At 33.2% G+C, this 20,951-nt stretch overlaps 2 protein-coding genes across 5 annotated transcripts in view; one reads left to right on the top strand and one right to left on the bottom strand.

The window, feature by feature from the left end:
* LOC118739770 (chloride channel protein 2-like) overlaps positions 1 to 20,951 on the top strand; it is a 156,910-nt gene that overhangs the window by 115,383 nt on the left and 20,576 nt on the right. The window lies entirely within an intron of this gene.
* LOC118739784 (chloride channel protein 2-like) lies at positions 1,659 to 20,586 on the bottom strand (the record flags this gene model as incomplete). 2 transcript variants are annotated; one of them, XM_036471301.1, is given in 17 exon segments in its annotated part: positions 1,659 to 2,277; positions 3,498 to 3,731; positions 3,992 to 4,027; positions 6,377 to 6,598; positions 8,112 to 8,171; positions 8,241 to 8,285; positions 9,319 to 9,360; positions 9,594 to 10,029; positions 10,107 to 10,759; positions 10,830 to 11,064; positions 11,135 to 11,236; positions 12,638 to 12,848; positions 12,950 to 13,106; positions 13,360 to 13,493; positions 17,129 to 17,257; positions 17,913 to 18,078; positions 20,479 to 20,586. In XM_036471301.1, coding segments are annotated over 17 exon segments (3,348 nt in total), but the record flags the coding sequence as incomplete, so codon positions are not given.

Raw genomic sequence — 20,951 nt, 5'->3', positions numbered from 1 at the left:
CACGGTGCTATCTACATATCTCGAATGCTTCAAAAATTTGCAAGATAACATCATCTGGCCGGTTTAAACGTAACCGTTCGAGTTCGGTAATAAGGCTGTAAATTGTTTTTTTTTTTCTGCACCGAAAGGAAATTTAAAATTTCTTAACATCATTCCAACTGGATTCGTATTACGTTTACAAAAAAGGCTCACTTAGCATACTTTTGCCTCTAAGGCTCTGAGAATTATTAAAATTAAAAAAAAGCTAAAATTTGTTTCTTATGTTAAAAGCATACCCAGCCAGCAAATTATCTGAAAACGTATCGGATAATTGATTCCATTTTCGATCTTTTTTCTGATATGTTTTCCCAGCATAGTGTATATGCCTGGAAAAGTATGGAAAATTGTTATGAAACAAATAAGTTTCGTCTGGTGCATTGGGGTGGCTCTTAAACATGTCAACAACTTGGGTACCCCTTTATTTTGTTCGTAGAATATCCGCGAAAATTTTAAAATTAAAAAAAAAATGTTCGTTAATAGAGTTAAAAAAAGTTTATTTTTTTTAAATCGCAAAAATTCCAAAAAAAACAAACAAAATTTACTTTGATCAGCTGTAACTCAGCTAGTTAACGGATTTATATGAATAAGTGTCAAAAATATGTCAAATTTTAGAAAGAATTAAATTTGTTGGAAACACTGGTCGCGGCCGCAATTTTTTTTTAACTTTCATGGAAGTCTTTATTCTGTATTTTGTACAAAATGATGTCGACATTTTTAGGACCATCCTAATATACATATTTTCAAATGTTCAGTTTGAATATTTTAAAATTATCAGGGATCTTCAGACAGAGCTTGGTATTCGTTAACTCGGTGTTCGGTAATTTTCCCCATGTATTTTGTTTGTGTAAATTTGTTCTATTATCGGTTTACCAATTATCGAATTATCGTGGTGGAAGGCTTGCAATCAGTTGTTCGATAATTGTTCAATTTAACTGCGACCGCTGCCGAAACGCACAACGCATTTGAGTAGGTAAAATTCATTAATTTTCAGTTAAATTTTTTTTTTGTATTTAAAAATTTTTATTGAGCTTGAAATTGTTGAATATACTTGTTATAAGGCCATAGAATAACAAAAACAAAAAAAAAATTATTTTTTTGTAGGAAAAAAGCTGTTGATAAACAGCGTTTATCAGACAAAAAAGTTAGCTAAAAAGGACAACAACAGTTGATAAAATTACCGAATACCAACTTGAAGTTTAAAATTAAGGTAAATTTGGAAAAAAAACCCTTTACGTTTCAGGATACGAAAAATTTACAAAAACGCGCTGTCGCCAAATCGAACGTTTCTCTGTTGGGCGGCCGGTTCGTTTATAAGGGCTACTTTCACAACCTGGAAGTTTGGAAAATCTTGAGAGTCTCGAAATCGCAACCGAACTACCGATATTTTTATTTCGCGTTTTCTAACTATTTACTCAAACCTAAGCGAATAACCTAAGGAGTTGTAATAAAGAAGTAATACAAATATGTATATGAAATCGAAACATTTTGAAAACTAAAATCAATATTTTACTACACACAACAGAAATGTGCTAAAGTTCTTTTTTTAAAAGTTCTTAAAAAATTTGCTTTCATAAGCAGCAACAATAAAGTATTAACGAAATAAAATATATGTTACGAAAAGCTACAAATTCCTAATACAATTACATACATACATTAATTGCTAAAATTAAAAAAAATCACTCGCTTAGTTTTTCTTTCTACCTACAATAAAATTATTTAATACAATACTAACCTACTAAATTTAATACAATTTAGCTCAGTTAACTTTTCTTTAACAAAATCACTTTAGACATACATACATAAGTGGACTATTCATTTATGTCTGTATAAAGGTATGTCTGTTCAATATGTATGTATTTGCTATGGCTCATTTGTTGATTTTGTTGGTGTGCCATTTGTTGTTGGCGTATTTGTCCCTGTTGTATTGTAGATTTGTTGGTTATGTTGTGGTTGTTGCTGCAGCTGCTGTTGTTGTTGTTGTTGTTCCTCACCACTACTCTCCCCCTTCATGTGTTCCATTTCAATATCGGAGCAATTATCCGAATGTGACAGCGCCGAATCCATAGAGGTCACTGTCGTATTCACCTCTCTGTCACTCGTGACATGCGGTGACGGCGGCAAAGGTGGCGTTAGCAATGGCTTCTCGGCCGCTGATCGGTGATCGGCTTCTACGTCATCTTTTGCCTGACTTTGTACTACGAAATTATTGCTATTGATGTCTTCAATAGCTTTGCGCAGCTGGAAGAGAAAGCAAAGTGATCGAGTTTAGTGGAATATAGGGGTTTCTTTCTTTGGTGTAATGATGTGTTACGAGAAAGACAACTTTACAACCGCGATGGTCTCCAAACCTTTAGGGTAAATTTACAGTGCGTTACAAAAAAAAAAAGAAATTTCGGAACAAACGATATTAGTGTATGGCTCATTCCATCTCAAATCACCCAGGCCGGGGGAAAGTGAATTTAAGTTTGCGATAAAACTCGCAGGGATTGTTCCTTGAACAATTTAAGGAGACACGTATTTTTTCTCTTTGCTCAGAAATGCGAATTTTACGAATAATGAATTTTTTTTCTTTTTGAGTACGAACGGTTCTTTTTTCCTCTCTTAATAGCAACTTTTGATGAAATCGTTTATAACTGCCGCAAAAAAGCAAGGATTCTAACGATTTTTTTTTTTTAAATTGCAGATATTGATCTACTGAATCGATCTAGTGAACTAAACATCAGTAATTGTTTAATAATTAATTATTGTTTATAAACAAAAAAAATATTTTTGCTCAAAGTGAACATGCATACGCAATTAAAACTTTTTTATCGATAAAATCACACATACACACATCAAAATTCCCTACGAAAAAAAATATTTTTTAATTTTTTTTCTTGAAAAATTTGCCACATGCAAATTTTTTGATTAAAAAAAATAAGTTTTTGAAAATATGCCATTTCAAAAAAAATTGGAAAAAATCACAATGGTAGCTCTGAGTATTGCGCAATATTTAAGTATAATGTTATGGGGTGCACTCTACAATAATTTGAGTTATGAAAACCGCAATCAAATCTGCATAGTGTTAACTTAACTGCCACGCCCATTTCTAGAGGTTTGTCGCCTTAAACAAACATCTTCCCGAATCCGTAAAAAAATATAAACTTTTACCACCTTTAGATTTTAGATTTTAGACCGCCTATCTTACGACACTCAAAGTTTACAGGGCAACAAAAGAGGTCATTGATTTGATAGTCGGTATTTCATCTGTTTGTCATTTTACAAATTTGTTTTTGGAAAAACGATTTTACGATTTTCATGCATGAAGCTCGGTGCCTAGAACTCAGGGTTATCAAATCTCATTTAGGCGATTTAGGCAACTCGTCGATGGGCGGTTTTGCGAAAACATCGACGATATGTAATTTTTGATTGCTGCTCTAGTGATTTTTTTTTCCATTGGATTACATCATTTAACTTACCTCTTTCAGTCCCACAACACCCACAAGACGTCCGATTTTCGTCACATAAGCGTGATTTATGCCCACCATTGAGAACAGCGAATGCACTTTGAGTATTGAGGTGCGTTCGACCAGCTGAAATGGTGATGGATCGATATTTACATTGGCCTGTTCTAGATCGATTGATCTCGACATTTCTTCCATTTCCCATTTCTTTTGATCTTCCGGCGACATATCGATGACACGTTCGCGTGGCTAAAAAAAAAAATTAAATGAAAATTGTAAAGCCGATTAAATTAATTTTGCATTTGCATAAAAAATTGATTTTAAGAAAGCTACATATACGAGTTATTGAAGTATTTATTTATTTTTTGTTTAACTTGTTGACTGCTGCGGCGTTGTTTAAATTACTACGCGGCGTAAACAATTAACTATTATTTATTTGCATAAATTTTTATGAATATTTACTTGCCGAATTTATTGCACTTAAACATAAATATTTATAAGACACCTACCAGTGTGACCGACTTCGTCTTTTTCATGCTCATTGTCTGGTTTTATGTACAGTTGTGCATTTTTTTTTTTTTTTTTTTTTTTTGTACATATTTACGTTGTTGGGAGTATTGGTTTGTGATAGAAGTGTAGGGAACGTAGGAAGTGTGGCATATAGAAAAGAAAGAAATATATTTTAAGTTATAATTAAAAACAAATATATCTACAAGAGAAATTTGAAGATTTCTAAAAGAAGCACTTGTGACAAATTATATTTCAAGGCATAGAACTTAAATACAAACAAATTTAGTAAAAGCCAAATGAATTGCAAAGTTAGAATATATGTAGAATTGAAATTGACAAAACTTACATAGGATGAAGGACAAAGACAAAAGTAATATGAAATACATACATACATACAAACTTAAATATTTTTAAACATATATTAAGGTGAAAACGAACAAAGCATATTTAAATGAATGAAAAATTTACTTATCGTTTATAAAACATCCAACAGGAATTCGCATCTACATACTAATAAGTCCCGCGTTAAAAGTGATTTTTTTTTATAGCAAACGACCCGTTGGAAAATCCTCAGCCCTGCTTCGCGCTTTTTATTCCGTATTTAGGTTTACTTTACTGGCATAATATCGGAGATAACAGGATATTTATTATATGGGTCCTCCTGTCTATATGAAGAAATTTTTACAATAAGTTCTTTGATGAATTTTGACTTATCCCCAATTTTTATAATACATATTGATTGGATTTCAAGCACAGAATTACTATTTCAATTAAGTTATGTTGCAGTAAAGAAAGGTCTTCTACGCTCGCATTTGTCTCGCCCTAATCGCCATCTTAACCCTTTCACTACAGAGGTCCAATATATGGAGAAACGGTTTTTGTGCTTAAAACTCTTTTTTTTGTAAATATCACCTTTCTTTGTAAAACAGTTGTTTTGAAACAATTTTTTTCATTATTCCTTACCGCATTTCTTTTATTTTTTTCTGTTCAACTGTGTGTTTTCATAAAAGTGAAAAGCTCAGTGTAATAACTATATTTGAAAAAATCTACTTTCTTCGATGGAATGAGATTCGAAATATATTTCCCTAAATAAAAAAATTAAATAATTAAGATCAATTCCATTTTTGCAAAACTAGGGTACTCAACTCAAACTGGAGACTCAAAAAATATTAAAATAATTTTTTTTTTTATCTAATATCCAAAATCGATTCTCTTACAGTGAAAGCTGTCGCATATAAATTTTGGCCTCGATAGGCGTCGGTTAAGGCGTGGCGCACAGGGGTCAAAGTTCTAATTACCCTTTGAAGACGTCTTAAGCGACTCCAATCGGGACCAAAATTTATATGTGATATCTGCGATTATGGTAGAATCGATTTCGGGTATTAGATGAAAAAAATAATAATTTTAATTTTTTGAGTCTCTATAGAGGAATCTGGACTTTGGCCCCTGTGCGACACGCCTTAACCGTCTCCAATCAGGACCAAATTTTTTTATGTGATATCTGTGCTCGTGAATGAGACCTAAACAAAATCTTTCAATTGGTTTTAGGAACCACCCTAATATATACATAAAAAATCATATAAATTCAAGTAAATGGTGTGAAATCTTAAGAAAAAGCAATTGCTTAGTTTTTATTCATAAGGCCTATTATCTTCTCCAGCATCAGCTTATTAGTAGTAGTTAAGTAGGTCAGCTTATTAGTAGTAGAGGTCCTTCCATTTCTTACGAAGCTGTGGTGGATTTACTAGGTATAAAGTCACACTGATGAAGCTCAATCAATTGGCTGACGGCGGGCTTTCGCTTTTTACACAACACGCTCAAAAATTACTTATAGCCGACACTTAGAAAGCTGATCCCGCGATAGTTGGCGCATAAGGCAGGACCACATTTCTTGTGGACTGAGCAGACACACTTAAACTTTAGGGTAGGCATGCTTTCGTCAGACCATATTGTGCATAGCTCTGCTGCCCGCCTTACTAATACAATTTGTTTTATCCCCAAAATATTTGATATTCGATGACCAGAATTGTAACATATTTTACCCATGTAAGTAATTAAGATTTTGAGGAAATTTCCGGTTCTAATAGTAGTTAGGGGTTTGAAATGTTCCACAAAGAGATGTCCGCTATATAAGTATCGTATAACCACATATATTTGGTGTGTAAAACCAAAGATTTCAACACAAAAAGAAAGCATGAAGAAAACACTTGGGTAAATCAAATTTGATGATTTTGAATGCTTTAAAAATTACTAAGCTTTACCTTTATCGAGCTATATAAATACTTATGTACTTATGAATATCAATTAGCTCCATAATGCGGGTATGATATCCAGCAATAGTTAAATATTTGGTGTAAAGAGCAAGAACCAATTTCTTTCATTACTTTCGGTTCACTCGAATTCAATGCAGCCTGGGTATTTTCCATGAAAGTATTCCATCTAATAGCAGCATTTGCTTTGGCATTCGAACAATCCGTGGTTGAATGTGACTTTCGTAGTATACCTTTTTTCGGTGGTGCTGGCAGCATAGATTGATCCCATCTTGTATTGGCTAATTTTGTTCTCACTTTGGCATGGACGGGTGATGAACTTAAGCTTCGTGGACGCTTGTTTCAAGTAAATATTTTTATGGATGATTGTTATTAATGAAGTTTATTTTAAACATGAATTGTATGGAAAGTTTATGTAGTATGTATGTTAGGAATGTTAATCCCGGAATCCCGGCCTTTTTAAAGTCCCAAAAATTACGGGATTGTTGACAAATAATCCTGGGATTTTCGGGATTTGTAATTTGCACTGATAGCAATAATAGAAACTCCGTTTCTTGAACAGTATTGGCTCTATTTCTTTTTTCATTTAATAATTAATATTTTTTTATAAACGTCTAGCGCATTATACATATAACACCGTGCGAAAGTAAATTTGCCACATTAAAATCAATATACTCGCGAAACCCTGGGCCAAATATAGTAAAATTGCGTTTTTAGATTTTCACTCTGACGTCAGTAATTAAAAAATTATTCAAAAAATTTAGAGAAATGTGCTTAGAGAAGAACTATGGGTATCAAATTAAAGAGGAGATCCTTTGGAATTTAAACAGATTAAAGTTTTTGGTGCGGAAGGACTGCTAAGTATTGAAAATGTCCTTTTAAAATTTATCCTTGAAATTTCGCAATATTTGAATTTGAAAAAATTATAGGTTAAGGACTTATATAAACTCGATAACATCCACGAATTTCGTCCTTCTAACTTTATCAGCTCAAAAAATTATTTATTCGCCCTTGTGAATCCAAAAAATTTTATTTTTTTGAGTTCTAAAGAAATTTCCTCTTGCATTTGGTACCCATATTTTTATTCTATATTGCATTGAATTTTTTTTAATAATTTTAGGAATTAATCATATCTTTGAAAATATAAAGTTCTTTAAAATAAATGCCTCTTTAAATATTTATTATTTATTTTATAGTAGGAGAGCTTCTCAAACAATATAGAAGCAATTTTTTTGATTTAAGTTGTTGAAAAGTAATGAATATCTAAATCCCGGGATCGGAAAAAGCTGAAAAATTAACATCCCTAATGTATGTATAACCCCTTTGCAACAACTCTTCCAATTTGTTTTGGTACTTACAACATTATTCAGTTTAGTGTGTTTCTTTGTTAGTATCGGCGAGTTGGGGGCGAGTTGAAACTTTCGGAAGCACAAAAAAAATAATTTCAAAATATGATTTTTGTAAATTTTTTTTTAAATTACTTACAAATCTGTTGCTTTTCATGCTTTCCAATGAACTTGAAGGTGTAGGCTTGTAGAAAAATGTTTATTAAAAGCAAAAAAAAAAAGAATAAAGGTTATATGTCCGAAAGGAAAATTCAATGGAAGATCATTATCACTTTAGCCTAATTGAAATTAAAAAGTATTTTAGGAAAATTGCACAGAAGGAAAATAAGTGGACTGTTTTTATACGAAAGTTTCAGTATTTAGTTAGAACAAATATTTTACATTTCTATGCCACTTTTTTAGTAAGTACTTATTAAATTAATAATTACTACTGTTCTCAAAACCCACTTAGATCCCTTTCTAAAAAAAACTCTTCAATTTTACTTTATTTATTTAGTACTTACAACATGATTCGGTTTCTTGTTTTTCTTTTTTAAAACCGGTGAATTAGGTGCGAGTTGGGACTTTTTAAAGAACAAAAAAAAAAAAAGTTCGTGAAATATAAAATTTATTTACATTTTCCATTTACTTACAAATTTATTGTTTTTTATGCTATCCGGTGAGCTCGGAGGCGTTGGCTTGTAATAAAAACATTATTTAAAGTTAAGAAAAAATTAATTGCAAAAGTATGCTTTAACCGAAACAACTGAACTAAAGAGCTTAATTGGAGTGCAAGACAAACAATTTAAGTATTTAAAATTACATTACCAGAAGGATAGAAATATAGTATCAAGTATTCCGAAAAACCTCGAAAAGTCTTTCTCGAAAAAAGCTTCAAGCTCCCAAAAGCTCTCTACAACTCGCGAAAAAATTAAGAAAAGTTCTTGAGCGGTACCGTAAAAATCGCGAAGGGTCCCGAAATAAATCTCCATAAGTCTCCATAAAGCCCCAACAAACCCCCCTAAATCACAAATCTTTTTATTTCATAATCAGCAAATCTGGAAATCTTCGGTAAATCCCCACAAAAATTCCAAAATATATTTTACGAAGTACTCCTAAAATTGTCGAAAAGCCCAAAATAATACTGAAAGACCAAAAAAAAATTAACAAGGTGTCACAAAGTTTTCCGAGCAAACACGAAGAATCCCGAACAGTTCCGAAAGCATCCTGAACAGGACCGAAAAAAGTCTCGAAAAAATCCGAAAAATCACGAATCACTTCATTTCCATATCAACAAAACGTAAGTCATTTTAAATTTTAAATACCGAAAGACCTTTGAAAATAAAACATGAGATGCTCCGAAAAAATCTAAAAAAAAAGTGATCAAAGAAATTTTTAAAAATCGCGAAAAAAATAAAGCAACGTTCCGAAAAAAATCTCGTTAAAGCCTTTAATCATGAAGTATTTCTTTATAATATCAATGCTGGAAATATAAAAATTACACGTCTCAAAAACCCTTGCTCAAAATAATAGAAGATATTTCTTTTTAACTCATTAAGAAATCATATTCAACAATAAAACAGATTTTGATTATTTTGATTTCATAATCTATAAATAACTTTTGTTTACAGTCCCTAGTCTCTAGAAATTGGATACATTAATTTATTGAGCGAAGAAAGCATAAGGGGTGTTTTAGTGATGAACATAAATTTAGTTGGTGAGAATTTTTACCTTTCGATCTTGTTCTGTAGACTCCACAGTATTTTGTGCTTGCTTGCATAGAAAAAGTAAATACCAGACAAATATAATTTAAACATCTTCGTTTAAATCCATGCAGAAACAAAATTTCAAAATCGACAAATCACAAATGATGAACATAAAACAAAACAAAACCAACAGCAATAACAAGCAACAAACATGAAAAAACACATTCCACATTAGTGGCGTGCACAAAATTTTTGTACCGAATTATTGGAAAAGCATTTCTTCAACCAATTTCTACATACCAATTGAACTTTCTTCGAGATGCTGGGCGCGCGCTGTACATGCGGCACTTCATTGGCGCTCACAGCCGGCGATATGCTGCCAGCATCCGGATCCGGGTGTACATCCTGCAGAGTATTCGATTTACGGAAGATCGCCTCAAAGGCGGAACGAATGCGATGCTCTGTGCCCGTAATGGTGGTGTATGGGGTAATGTTAGGGCTGTGCGGTGAGGTAGGTGCGAATGTTTTTAAATTAAAGGAGTTTGTCTTTTTCAAAATGGATTTTCGTGGTGCCAAATTATTATTGAGCGATTCTTGGCGTTGTTTGGGCGGCAACATTTCATCGTTGGCAATTTGCCGCAAACTAAGTATGTCGGGAGCGGGTAATACTTCGAACCGAGAAGGTCGACGTATTTTCAATTCAGCCTCTTGTTTCTTCTTCTCTTCTTCGCGGGCGCTAGAAGGGGGATGGGGTGAGAAAACATTACGTTTTTCTCGGCACAAACTAGTTTCACCCAAAAATTTCGTACTTACCGTTCTTCCGCTTCCTTTTGCCACTTTTGTGCCACCTCCATGCGTTTCTCACGTCCAATATGTTTTTCAATCATTTTAATCAATTCATAACGTTGTACGGAACCGAGCAGTATCATATTCTCGTGACTATCGACCAGCGGTAGAGATCGGAGCGTTTTGTTCGCCTTCAGCACCTCCTTGAGTTTTTGATACGAAATGCCATGCCAGATGTATTTTACATCTCGTACCATAAAATCCTCCACATAGATGCTGTACATCGCTGAACTGGATGGCAGCAGATCGGGCAGATACGGCAGTTTCTTAATCAATATAATACTGTCGTACATGGACGGTTGTAGAAGGGCTGCAATGGCGTTCGCTATTAACACTGCGATCATCACCGGTACAACGTGTGTTATCTGGCCGGTCATCTCGAAAATGATTACCGCTACCGAAACGGTATGCGTCACGGCGCCGGAAAATGCTGCCGCACCTACAACGGCATAACCGCCGGGTATGATGGGCGATAGACGACCGCCGTAGCGCACGCCGTGCGGAAACCACAAATGCATACTTTCGCCAATGAGACGTCCCAAGCTGGCGCCAATTTTGAAAACGGGTATAAATATACCCGAAGGCACTGGTATGGTGGAGGCAATGATGGAAATGAAAAACTGTAAAAGGGGAGAAGCAATTTATAAGCGTATTTTTTTTGTGTTAACGTACCGCAGATACTGTACTTACGGTGAACACAATATATATGGAGAGATTGATGAATATATTGGTGTAACTAGTAACCCAATGTGTAACAATGGCCGCTTGTTCCACAGTGAGATCGTCGCGTGACCATGTGAAATTACTAAACAACTGTGTAACTTGTTCGTGTGTGCTCAGTTCGCCAGCGATGAACTGGCCGGTGCCTAGCGGAAATGAGAGAGTAGAAACGAGCAGCGCCAGAAAGCCCGGATAGAGAAACCGACTAGACAGTAAATGGAGGAAAACAAAGTTCAGGTGACGTTACAAAGCTTCTGGTGAGAATTGGCACTTACTTTTTCTGCAAGAATTTGTTCATCTTCTTGTTGGAACGCATGAAGAGTACATAACGGCGATGCACCCAAACATAGGCAGCTCCACCAATGCCGGAGACAACGCTAGGAGATAAGAAATTTCGAGTAAATGAGAATGTGATACAGTTAGATTAATTTCATTTAAAGGCAGTAGTAGGATTGCGCTTCTCGCTATGATAGCCCCAGTTCACCTCAAAATTGGTGTGGGGATGCATTCAGTCCTTAATACTTTATAAAGGGATGAATAATGAAGCGCAACAATAGTGGGTAAATAAGGATGAAAGCAGAACTCCAAAGATAAAAAAGAACTCCTTCACCTTATAAGGCACGAAGTAAATATCGTTAGAAGATATCTTACTGGCTATTGGCAAATGGAAGCACTTGTCCAACATGAGAGATGTTTGCTCCGCCCAACGCACAACCGTTGCCGGAAATTAAGCGCAAAATAACTTTTGCCAACAGTTACTATTTGGAGCCCACGGTGCAATTGTAAAGCAGAGCCCTATCTCGACGAACAAAAATCACGCTCTAGAAGTTTTTCATCATGCCCATTATTTTATATGTCACAGCAACGTGGACCATGTCGAATAGAGAGGAGAAGACTTTAGGTGCTTTTCAGGGAAGCCAACTCGTGGGGAATTCCCCGATTTGCGGGGATTTTCAGTTTGCGTGGGGAATGGACCGTTTTTTGTGGGGAATTTCAGCTCGGTCAATTCTAGGTTAATAACGTTTCAAATCGCCAAAAATTACCGTTGATTTTTTAGAATTTTGTTTGTCGCATTTGCTTTCATATAACGAATAAACATAAATTTTTTTCATATGGAATTGAGTGGGCTACAAAGCGGCACACTTAAAATCTTTCGAGTTAAAAAGCTCGAAATTTTTACGAAAGTTTGTAGATTTTTTTTCAAATATTGCAAATATTTGTTAAATAATTAATTATATTTAAAAAAATAACTCAAATTAAAAAAAAATTAATAAAAATAATTGGAGCGACTGAATTTTACCACTGTATTATATAAACTTTTTTTATTATTTCTTTGTTAACTTACTTTACAAAAGTTTGGTTTGGTTTATGAATACATAGATGAATTACATTTAAAAATAAAATAAACAGAGAGACCAGCAATATATCAAAATACACTAAATTTTTGTGTTTTTTATTTGTAAATAAGGAAGGTGAAATTATGACCACTTCACATAGAAATAAGGATAGAGCACGGAATGCTATGCCTTCAAAAAAATAGAATTAGGGAGTTCTAAAAAGGCATTTTTTTTCAAATTTTGACGAGTTTCTTTGAGGAGTTTTCGAATTTAGGTAAACCGTTGTGGTTGCGACTTCACCGTTTGAACAAACAGACATTTGATATTGAAAAAAAAAAACATTGAAACTCTCGAAATATCTACTAGTTTCGGCTTTAAGGTAATCCCTTAAATACCTTTTATACTCTTGCTCAAGTATCTAGTAAATATGTCGCCACTTACCCCATCAACGCAAACACGAATAATTCCTGCGGATCGAACGGGAATTCGGTGGTGAAGTTTGTAAGGAATATCGCGCGCACCGTGTCCGCATTGTGAAACCACACCGCTAATAGGCGAAACACCGTCGCGCCACAAACAGCCGCAAAGAAGCCACGCCAATAATTACGCACAGCAAAATATGTGGTGGTTACCTCAATACTGAAGAGTACACCTAAGATACAGAAGATGAATCAAAAACAAAAACAAACAAATGTATTGCATAAGATTTAAAAATGTTTGCACAGTTTGCCACCACAAACTGCCTACACTTACCACCAACGGGCGCCGCAAAACACGAACCCACACCAACTGCACACGCAGCGGCCAACATTTCCGAATTGCGAGACTCATTCTCATAGATGCCTTGGAATGATGTGACGAGTTTACTTAATAATTGTGCTACAATACTTGCTATGTGACAGAAAGGACCCTACGAGCGAGCGTGTGTAAAAATATAATACATACAGGCGATAATTACATTTATGTACGTAGTAAAGCAAGAGATAGAGAAAATAAAATATGTGCGTTAAATAAATAGATGATTACGGATGAATGTTTGTATGTATTATGCAGTTTGAATGTGAGCAAGTGTTGTTTGCTGTCAACCACTTATTGGATTGTTAGTTGACAATGCTCGAACACTGTTTGGATCTCTTTGCAGTTGCGACAATTTTGATACTTACTTCCTTTCCTAATGGCATACCACTGCCCAAAGTTGCCGTTAAACCAACAACCTTGGCTACCAATGTCTTAAATGTAAGATACTCTTTCAGCGCAACGCCACGTAGTATAGTTTTCATTTCAGGTATACCCGAACCTAAAATTATACATATATACAGACATACATATTATGGTGTTAAGTATTTGAATTAATCGTTTTTGCATTGCATGCAATATGTACATTTAGGTGAGAGAAGAGGTTGTATGAAAATCGTTCTAAGCATACCTATTTTTTTCTGAGTTAGAATTATTAGTTTGAATTTTTATAAAAAAAAAATATTTTCTTAAAAAATATTGTTCTTTTGTTAAACATGCATGCAGATGGGATTTAAGAGTAAAAACATAAAAGCATATTTTTCAAATTATGGCCAAGTGTCGTTTAGTTAAGGCAACTTCGTTTCACAGCAGTAATATTTGGTGTAGAATTTTTAGAATTTTTTCGCTTACTAATAATTAAAAAATATAGCTACATATGTACCATGTAGTTTCTACATTTTCCTTTCTACTTTCAGTGCAGCTAACTTGAAAAAAAAACATTTTTTCCAACTCAAATTTTACCGCCCCTAAATTTTGCCGGCCTAGGCACCTGCCTATGTTGCCTTTACGGTAAATCCGCCACTGTTTACCAGCACAAAAAATTCTATTAGTGGGCATAAATACATATCTCAAAGTAGATAAATACATTTGGGTGTCCAAAGTTCAATTATATTTAAGATATTTTAAGATTATCGGCAAAATATTTCGGTAAAATATGTATTAAGATTTATGTACGTGAGCTGGACCAATTTGAAGGAGCTCCAAAAATAGAGTTTTTTTACAAATAAAAACAGCTTCAAAGGTGAACGTCAAAATGTTTATACATTTTATCAACGGAATCCAATTAGGAGATTTTTGGAGGTATTTTCAAATTGGTCCAGCTCACATAAATCTTAATATTTTACCGCAATATTTTGTCGAAAATTCTAAAATATAATCAATTTTATAATTTCAATGGAAAATAGTACCGAATTTTTTCGCATGGAGAGTGATGCACCCTAATGTACATATTTAAGTTCCTGCTCTGAATGTAATGCAATTTTCAACCGTTACTTTTGCTATATATACATGTGTATGTATGTCCATTAGAAATGGTTCAATTTTTATATGGGGGAAAAAAAGTCATCCTAGAAAACGGGGCCCCCCCCGAAGTGTTTTCCTTCTGATGTCTGTAATATCTATACCAACATTAAATTTTCCACTGTAACCAATAAGGGGTGTTTAATGACCTTGAAATGCGCTAAAAAAGTGGCTTATAAAAAGCTACTGTTCACATGACAATTAAAGCTTGTGATATTTTTTAGATAATTTAAATTTAAAATTTTGTTAGGGTGATTAACAAATTGTTTGGTTAATGTATGTACACAATACTTCTAGAATAAAATATGAGCATCATGAGCATCCTTTAAATTTATACTTAGAAATATAAAATTTGGTACCAGCACCTCTTTTGGCAAGAAAAAAATTTGGAAGGTGTCCCAAACCCTATCTCGCAAAAAATTTTTCTCGGACCACTCTAATGCACATACGTAAAATATAATATTTACATTCACAAAGTAACAAATGCATGCAAAAAAATGTATTACGCCGGTTTGGAAAGCGCAAATTTTGTATCAACATTTTCTATATGGTAGGAATTATTGATACACATGTGTACATATACGAAAATATATGTACAAAATTATTACAAATGTCCATAAAAATATATACATACAATTCAATTACATATATATGTACACATATGTATGGTGGATAAGTGGGCCAAATGTGCAAATTGTGCAAATTATACTAGGTGTAATAAACTTATTTGTTGCTATTACTTATTTATGCATTTCTGTTGCAAATAGTCTGGCGAAATGCCATTTGTGGAACCCAGAAAGGGTAATATTTGTGAATAAGTATGTAGAAGTAAATTAGTTAGAGAAATAAGGTGTAAAATTAAGTTGTTGAATGTTGATGCGAAGACGAAGACGAAGACGTATACGAAATACATAACACGAAGAAAAATACGAAGCCTAACCTAAGAGGAACACGAATACGAGCATAGATACGAAGACGAGTGCGAATTGTAATACGAAGACGAATACGAAGACAAAGTTGAGTAGAAAAACGAATATGAACACGAAGTCTAAGACAAAGGATAAGGTTTATATTAAGAAGGAAGTTTCCCGTTTGTAGTGTGCCCAGGCGTAAACTTTTTAATTTTTTACTGGTTTCTTTATATGTTTTTGAGATTTTTAATGTTTTCACATTTATTCTGCTTTGTTTTTCCAATATTCATTTTTTTTACTGCTTCTTCAATGGCGGTTTTTAATGTTTCAAAATTGGTTGTAAAATGCTTCTTCATGGTTTACAGAGATGTGGCCAGCCGATCAAATGTAATGTATGTAAATAAATCAGTGACCATAACGATTATGATCTTTATAACAAAACACACAATTTAACCGTTCAAATTGGATTTATATTTTTGCGATACAAATTTACCGTTATTCTTTGAGTTTTGCATTCAATTTTTATCGTTAACGGCTCAAAATGATCGAAAAAAATAAAAATCCAAAATTACGATTATTTTTGATCGAAAAATAAAAATAATCTGGCATATTCATGGTCGAAATAAAATCGATTTCAAAGTCATTTGCAGCTTTTTTTTTGACAGATATGCCATCGGAAATTATGTCAAAAGCTGCTACTAACTTCAGAATCGACTTTATTTTGACTATGAGTATGCCGCAATGATTTTGCAATGATCTAAAAATAAAAATTTTGATATTTAACGGTTACTTTCGGTCCCTGGAATAAATTGTTTTAAAAATTCTAGAAAACCGGCCGACAGACTTTCAACAGAAACTGGCACTCCTTGAATACGGTTTCGTACTTTCACCGAGAGACCCAACTGCCCAGCGCTTTTACACTACTTAAATAGTATAGAGCTAACAAGGCTTAAAATCTATGCTTTTTTCAAGTTCCAAAACTTGGTATTTACTATAATTAAATATTAATTATTATACATTTCAAACAAACTAAGACAATAAATTCTGCATCTATAAAAATTTGTTTATTTTGATTCTTCGATTGCTCCTCTGTAGAAATTTACTTTAAACAATATTTTAGTAGGTTAGTACCGTTAGTTACACCATTGAAGTAAAGTAAGTAAGTACGAAAATCAAACAAATAGTTTCAATGTGAAATTTACGTTTAAATAAAAATGGGGAAGTAAGTACTATTTATCTGTCTACAAAAGTTAGTGTGCATGCCTTGTAAATTAAAGGTTTAATAAAAAAAAACTAGTTAGCCATTTAATTACAACTAATCTATGGAAGCGCTTCTTATCGAATATTGTCTTTACTTCAATGACACAAATAAACTTAAGGAGCCACAAGGTGGTTAATAGAGTGCAAAATTAATAACATTTATATACGTTGGCTTGTTTGCAATACTCGGCATATTTAAGTGGGGGGGGGGAAATAATAATAGCTTATCGCTAATTATGAGGATCGGACTTATGAAGAAAAGTAGGGCATAACGTACTTTAAATATTTGTTCATTGTACATATATTTCAAGCGAGCTAATAAGTGTGAAATTTTTGTTGTTTTAGTAAAGATTATTACAAGCAAATGCAAATATTACTGATAATAAGTAGAAATGTTTATATTTACATTTAAGTACAATACCAATATACTTTTCCACCAACTCACCTATACTTTGCGGCGCTATTAGATGCACAAAGCCAGCTGAAAAGAGTATCAAACAGACCGGCAATGAGACCCAGGCTAAATACTGCGTAACCGGCTGCGATGTGAGATCGCGGTACAGCCAAACACGTGCTGTATGGAATAGAGAGGGGAAATTGTTAAAGAATTATATACAGCAATTTTTTTGAGCCTGAGGCCGTTTTATATGAAAAATTATACAATTATTAAAGACTATAAAATTTATATATACACTGGCGGTCATTAGAATAGACTCGCCTTTTTTTGAAGAATTTTGGCTATATTTCCATGGTCTATTTTATGTTTAGTATTTTTAAAAAATTTTTTAAATGTCTTAAAAATTCGACAAATTTTTAAACTTTTTATTCAGAATTTTTAGGAAAATAACTGGTATGCAGTTTTGTAGCCCATTCAATTTTAGGATAACAAAGAGCAAGTTTTGCAGGCGAATAAGTTTATTTATACGTAATGTAATAAAAATTCTATACTAGCGATTTTTTTCCAAAGTGACTACAACCTTTTCAAGCAACTCAAAAATCCGATCCGGAAATATAATTGCTTGTGAATTGTACAGATTCAAAGCCATTAATAACTAAAAACGTTATTCAGAAAATATAATCACGAAGATAAATATATGTATTTACATTAATTGGAGATAAATCTTACGAAATGATTTATGGCAAAAAATCGGCAATTAATTTTTTTTTTGTGAATGCTGCCTCTTTTGTATATATTTATATCTATGTATCGACAAACTTATTAAACTTACCATTTGTACAAACATTGATGCCTTTGTCCACCACATACGATACAAATGCCATTATAACACCTAGCAGTGCTAAGAATACCCAATCCTCGCCGAGGCGCGCAAATGTACGCTTCCATATCCATGATGAGACCTTTAACACACGTGACGAACGTTTGCCCAGCAATTCCTGTAAATATTTTTTCCCAGCACTGCTGCTTTATAAACGATTCGTTCAAATTTGGATAAATACATAAACGTTCAATTGTTGACTACATGAGGGTTAAACGATACATAAATAAATAGCCCCTACATATATGCAATCTAAAATGCTGCGAAATTATTGAGGTAAGTAAATATATATGTATGTGTGTGTGTGCGTATGTGTAAATGTTGGCTTGACTTTCCCTGCTGTGAACATCCAAACCAGTTAGTAAAGATATTAGTTCATTAACTAGTATAAGCTAAAGCGGCGGCTACCCAGTTCGACAATTTCGAACAACTTATGCGATTAACGAAATCTGCCTTCGAATTATCAGAATCAAAACTAAAACGCTGTTAATTGCTTTCCTCACAAATGTCCGTGGCGGGGTCGTATAAGTTAGGGTTTAAGTAAGTTAGTGTGAATTATTTGAATTGAAATATAAATTACAAATTTCGAAATTATTTCATTCGGTAAAACCCTAAAAAGTTAAATACCATAAACATTTAATAATAAAATAGAATTTAATAATAAAATGAAAAATTATATATTTGTGTTAAAGCAATATAATTTTATAATTACAATAAAAACTGTACAAGTAAATACATTAAAAATGGAATAAAAATTCCGCTGCCCGACAATTCGAACCTCTGATCGCTCAAATGGCTCGCAAGAGTTTTGTTTTGTCGGTCATTGCGACTGTTGAAGCGCCGCGAGCAAAAAACTATATACTTTTTTCTTTTATGATTTTTCGAATTGGTCGACTGATCGCCCTTCTCAGAAATTGGGACTGCCTTATGGCACATTATGGATATATGTACATTAGACTGATTCAAAAAAGGCGACTAACTTTTTTTAATAGAAAAATTACACGTACACAAAACTTTTGGGAGCATTTTTGATTCACTACTAAGAATGTGATTGCGGAATGTGCCGAACATAGCGGGCTCGCATGACGGTCACATCACTAGGACAAGTTCTTTCTTTGCGACAGGAAGCAAATTTTATACTTAAGATCCGTTCAGTTGCTTCGTTTGAGTGTGGTATTGAAAAAAAAAAAACAAAATTAGATATTTTTCAATCTGCAGAAAGGTACTACTATTAAAAAACGTTATCCATATATCCTCAAGGCTTAAATCAGTTTTTTTGCAAGTGCGAAAAAACTTTGAAAGGATAAGAATTTGATAAAACGGGTATCTTACTCGACGTCTTGTATGCAAAACTCTTTTACAATGTCAGTAAATTAAGAAAAAAATAATGATCGAATGTAAGCAAAAGCCATTCAATTATACAAATTTATTGGTATTAAATTGAAATAACTAACAACACTCGAAAAAAAAAAAACCTCAGCCCCTTTTTAAATAGATTACACTCCATCATATTATCGCGATTGGTTTACTCACTTATCAAACATTATCCGAAACATGTCGACTATCATTAAATTATTTCTTCTTACTTTTTTACAGTAGACATGTACAGTTTAACGATTTTCCAACGTTATGTAAAAACATTAAAAAAAATTACCGAACACCGAGTACCAAGCTTGGTGGGAAGACCCCTATTACAATATTTGTATGCTCAGAATCGATAATTCAGTACAAATCAGTACGCTATTTGAAAAATCAGTACGTCTGGCAAACCGTACCTGGAACAAAATCTCTAATCTACTTTGATTTCGAATATATCTTTTATTGGTGTTTAATTTCTAAATATGTTCCCGAAATTACTTTATAGTTCGTTATTTAGTACATTTCGCGATAAATTCAAAAATATGTCAGTGCGTGCTCTGCCCGCAACTAATTTCTTTACCTCCATGATTTTGACGATTTTGGCCCATAAGGTCCTAAGTTAAAAAAAAAAATGCAGCTCCTCTGCACCAAAACTACTGTTGACCAGTGTTATTTTCTAAAATTAAAACTAAGCTTTTCTTATCCCTCCAATTAAGTGCCTATTCAACTGTAGCGGAGTGTAAAATTAAAAAAAAAAATTCTCTAATCTGGCAAACGGCGAAACAATTTGTCGTGCTTGCTTATTTATAAAATAATGTAAATATATATGTATAGCCAAATTAAATTAGCATAAAATATGCAGGTCGCGTTCGCAAGCTTTGTGTTGATCTTTTGCATTAGCGCGGTCTACTTTGCAAGTAAGAAATTTCAATGTAAATATTTACATTACCTTAAATAATTACATTTCGCAATCGTTATTCTCATTTACATAATTGCAGTAATTTATTGTGACACAAGAGCAGATAAATAGAATTTGTTTGCATTAATAAGAGTTGCATGCAAGGTAAGTAGTTAAATAAACGTAATTAATAAAAGTTGCATTAATGAAATTGAATTGCATCGAAAAAAGTTGTATTTGTATGCTTTTCTGTTTGTTTACCTTGTTTCGTTGTTTGTCTTCTTGTTTTCGGCGTTTCTCGAGTAATTTGAGTTTTCTGGCTTCATCTTTAGCAAATTCTCCTAAATCTTTGGTATAGCGACCATACATCTGTGTAAACGAAAGCGAGAGAGAGAGAGAGAGAGATAGAAAATAAAAAAAATTAATAAGGAATTATGTATGTATGCGTTATAACGAATGAGCTATAGTAACATTAATCACAATTAATATGTATATGCATGCGTTACTATAACTAACCGATCTACAAATATATATAAGTTGTAAATATTCATTCAGGTGAATATATTCTCCACTCTTACCTGACGCAATCAGCTAAACACAAAATGTGTAAAAAAGAGAGCGATAATCAAGCAAGCCTGCGTTTGCGGACACAATTTTTGCTAACGGATTTTTTATAAAATAATTACAAAAAAAAATACTTCCAGATATAAAAAGTATTAGTTAATAGGTTAGTT

Source organism: Rhagoletis pomonella, unplaced genomic scaffold (assembly GCF_013731165.1).
Source record: "Rhagoletis pomonella isolate Grant_MI unplaced genomic scaffold, Rhpom_1.0 Rhpom_scaffold_00001, whole genome shotgun sequence".
In the NCBI taxonomy this organism is placed as follows: Eukaryota; Metazoa; Arthropoda; class Insecta; order Diptera; family Tephritidae; genus Rhagoletis; species Rhagoletis pomonella.
Note: the sequence above shows the minus strand (reverse complement) of the source record. Positions and strands in the feature narration are given on the sequence as shown.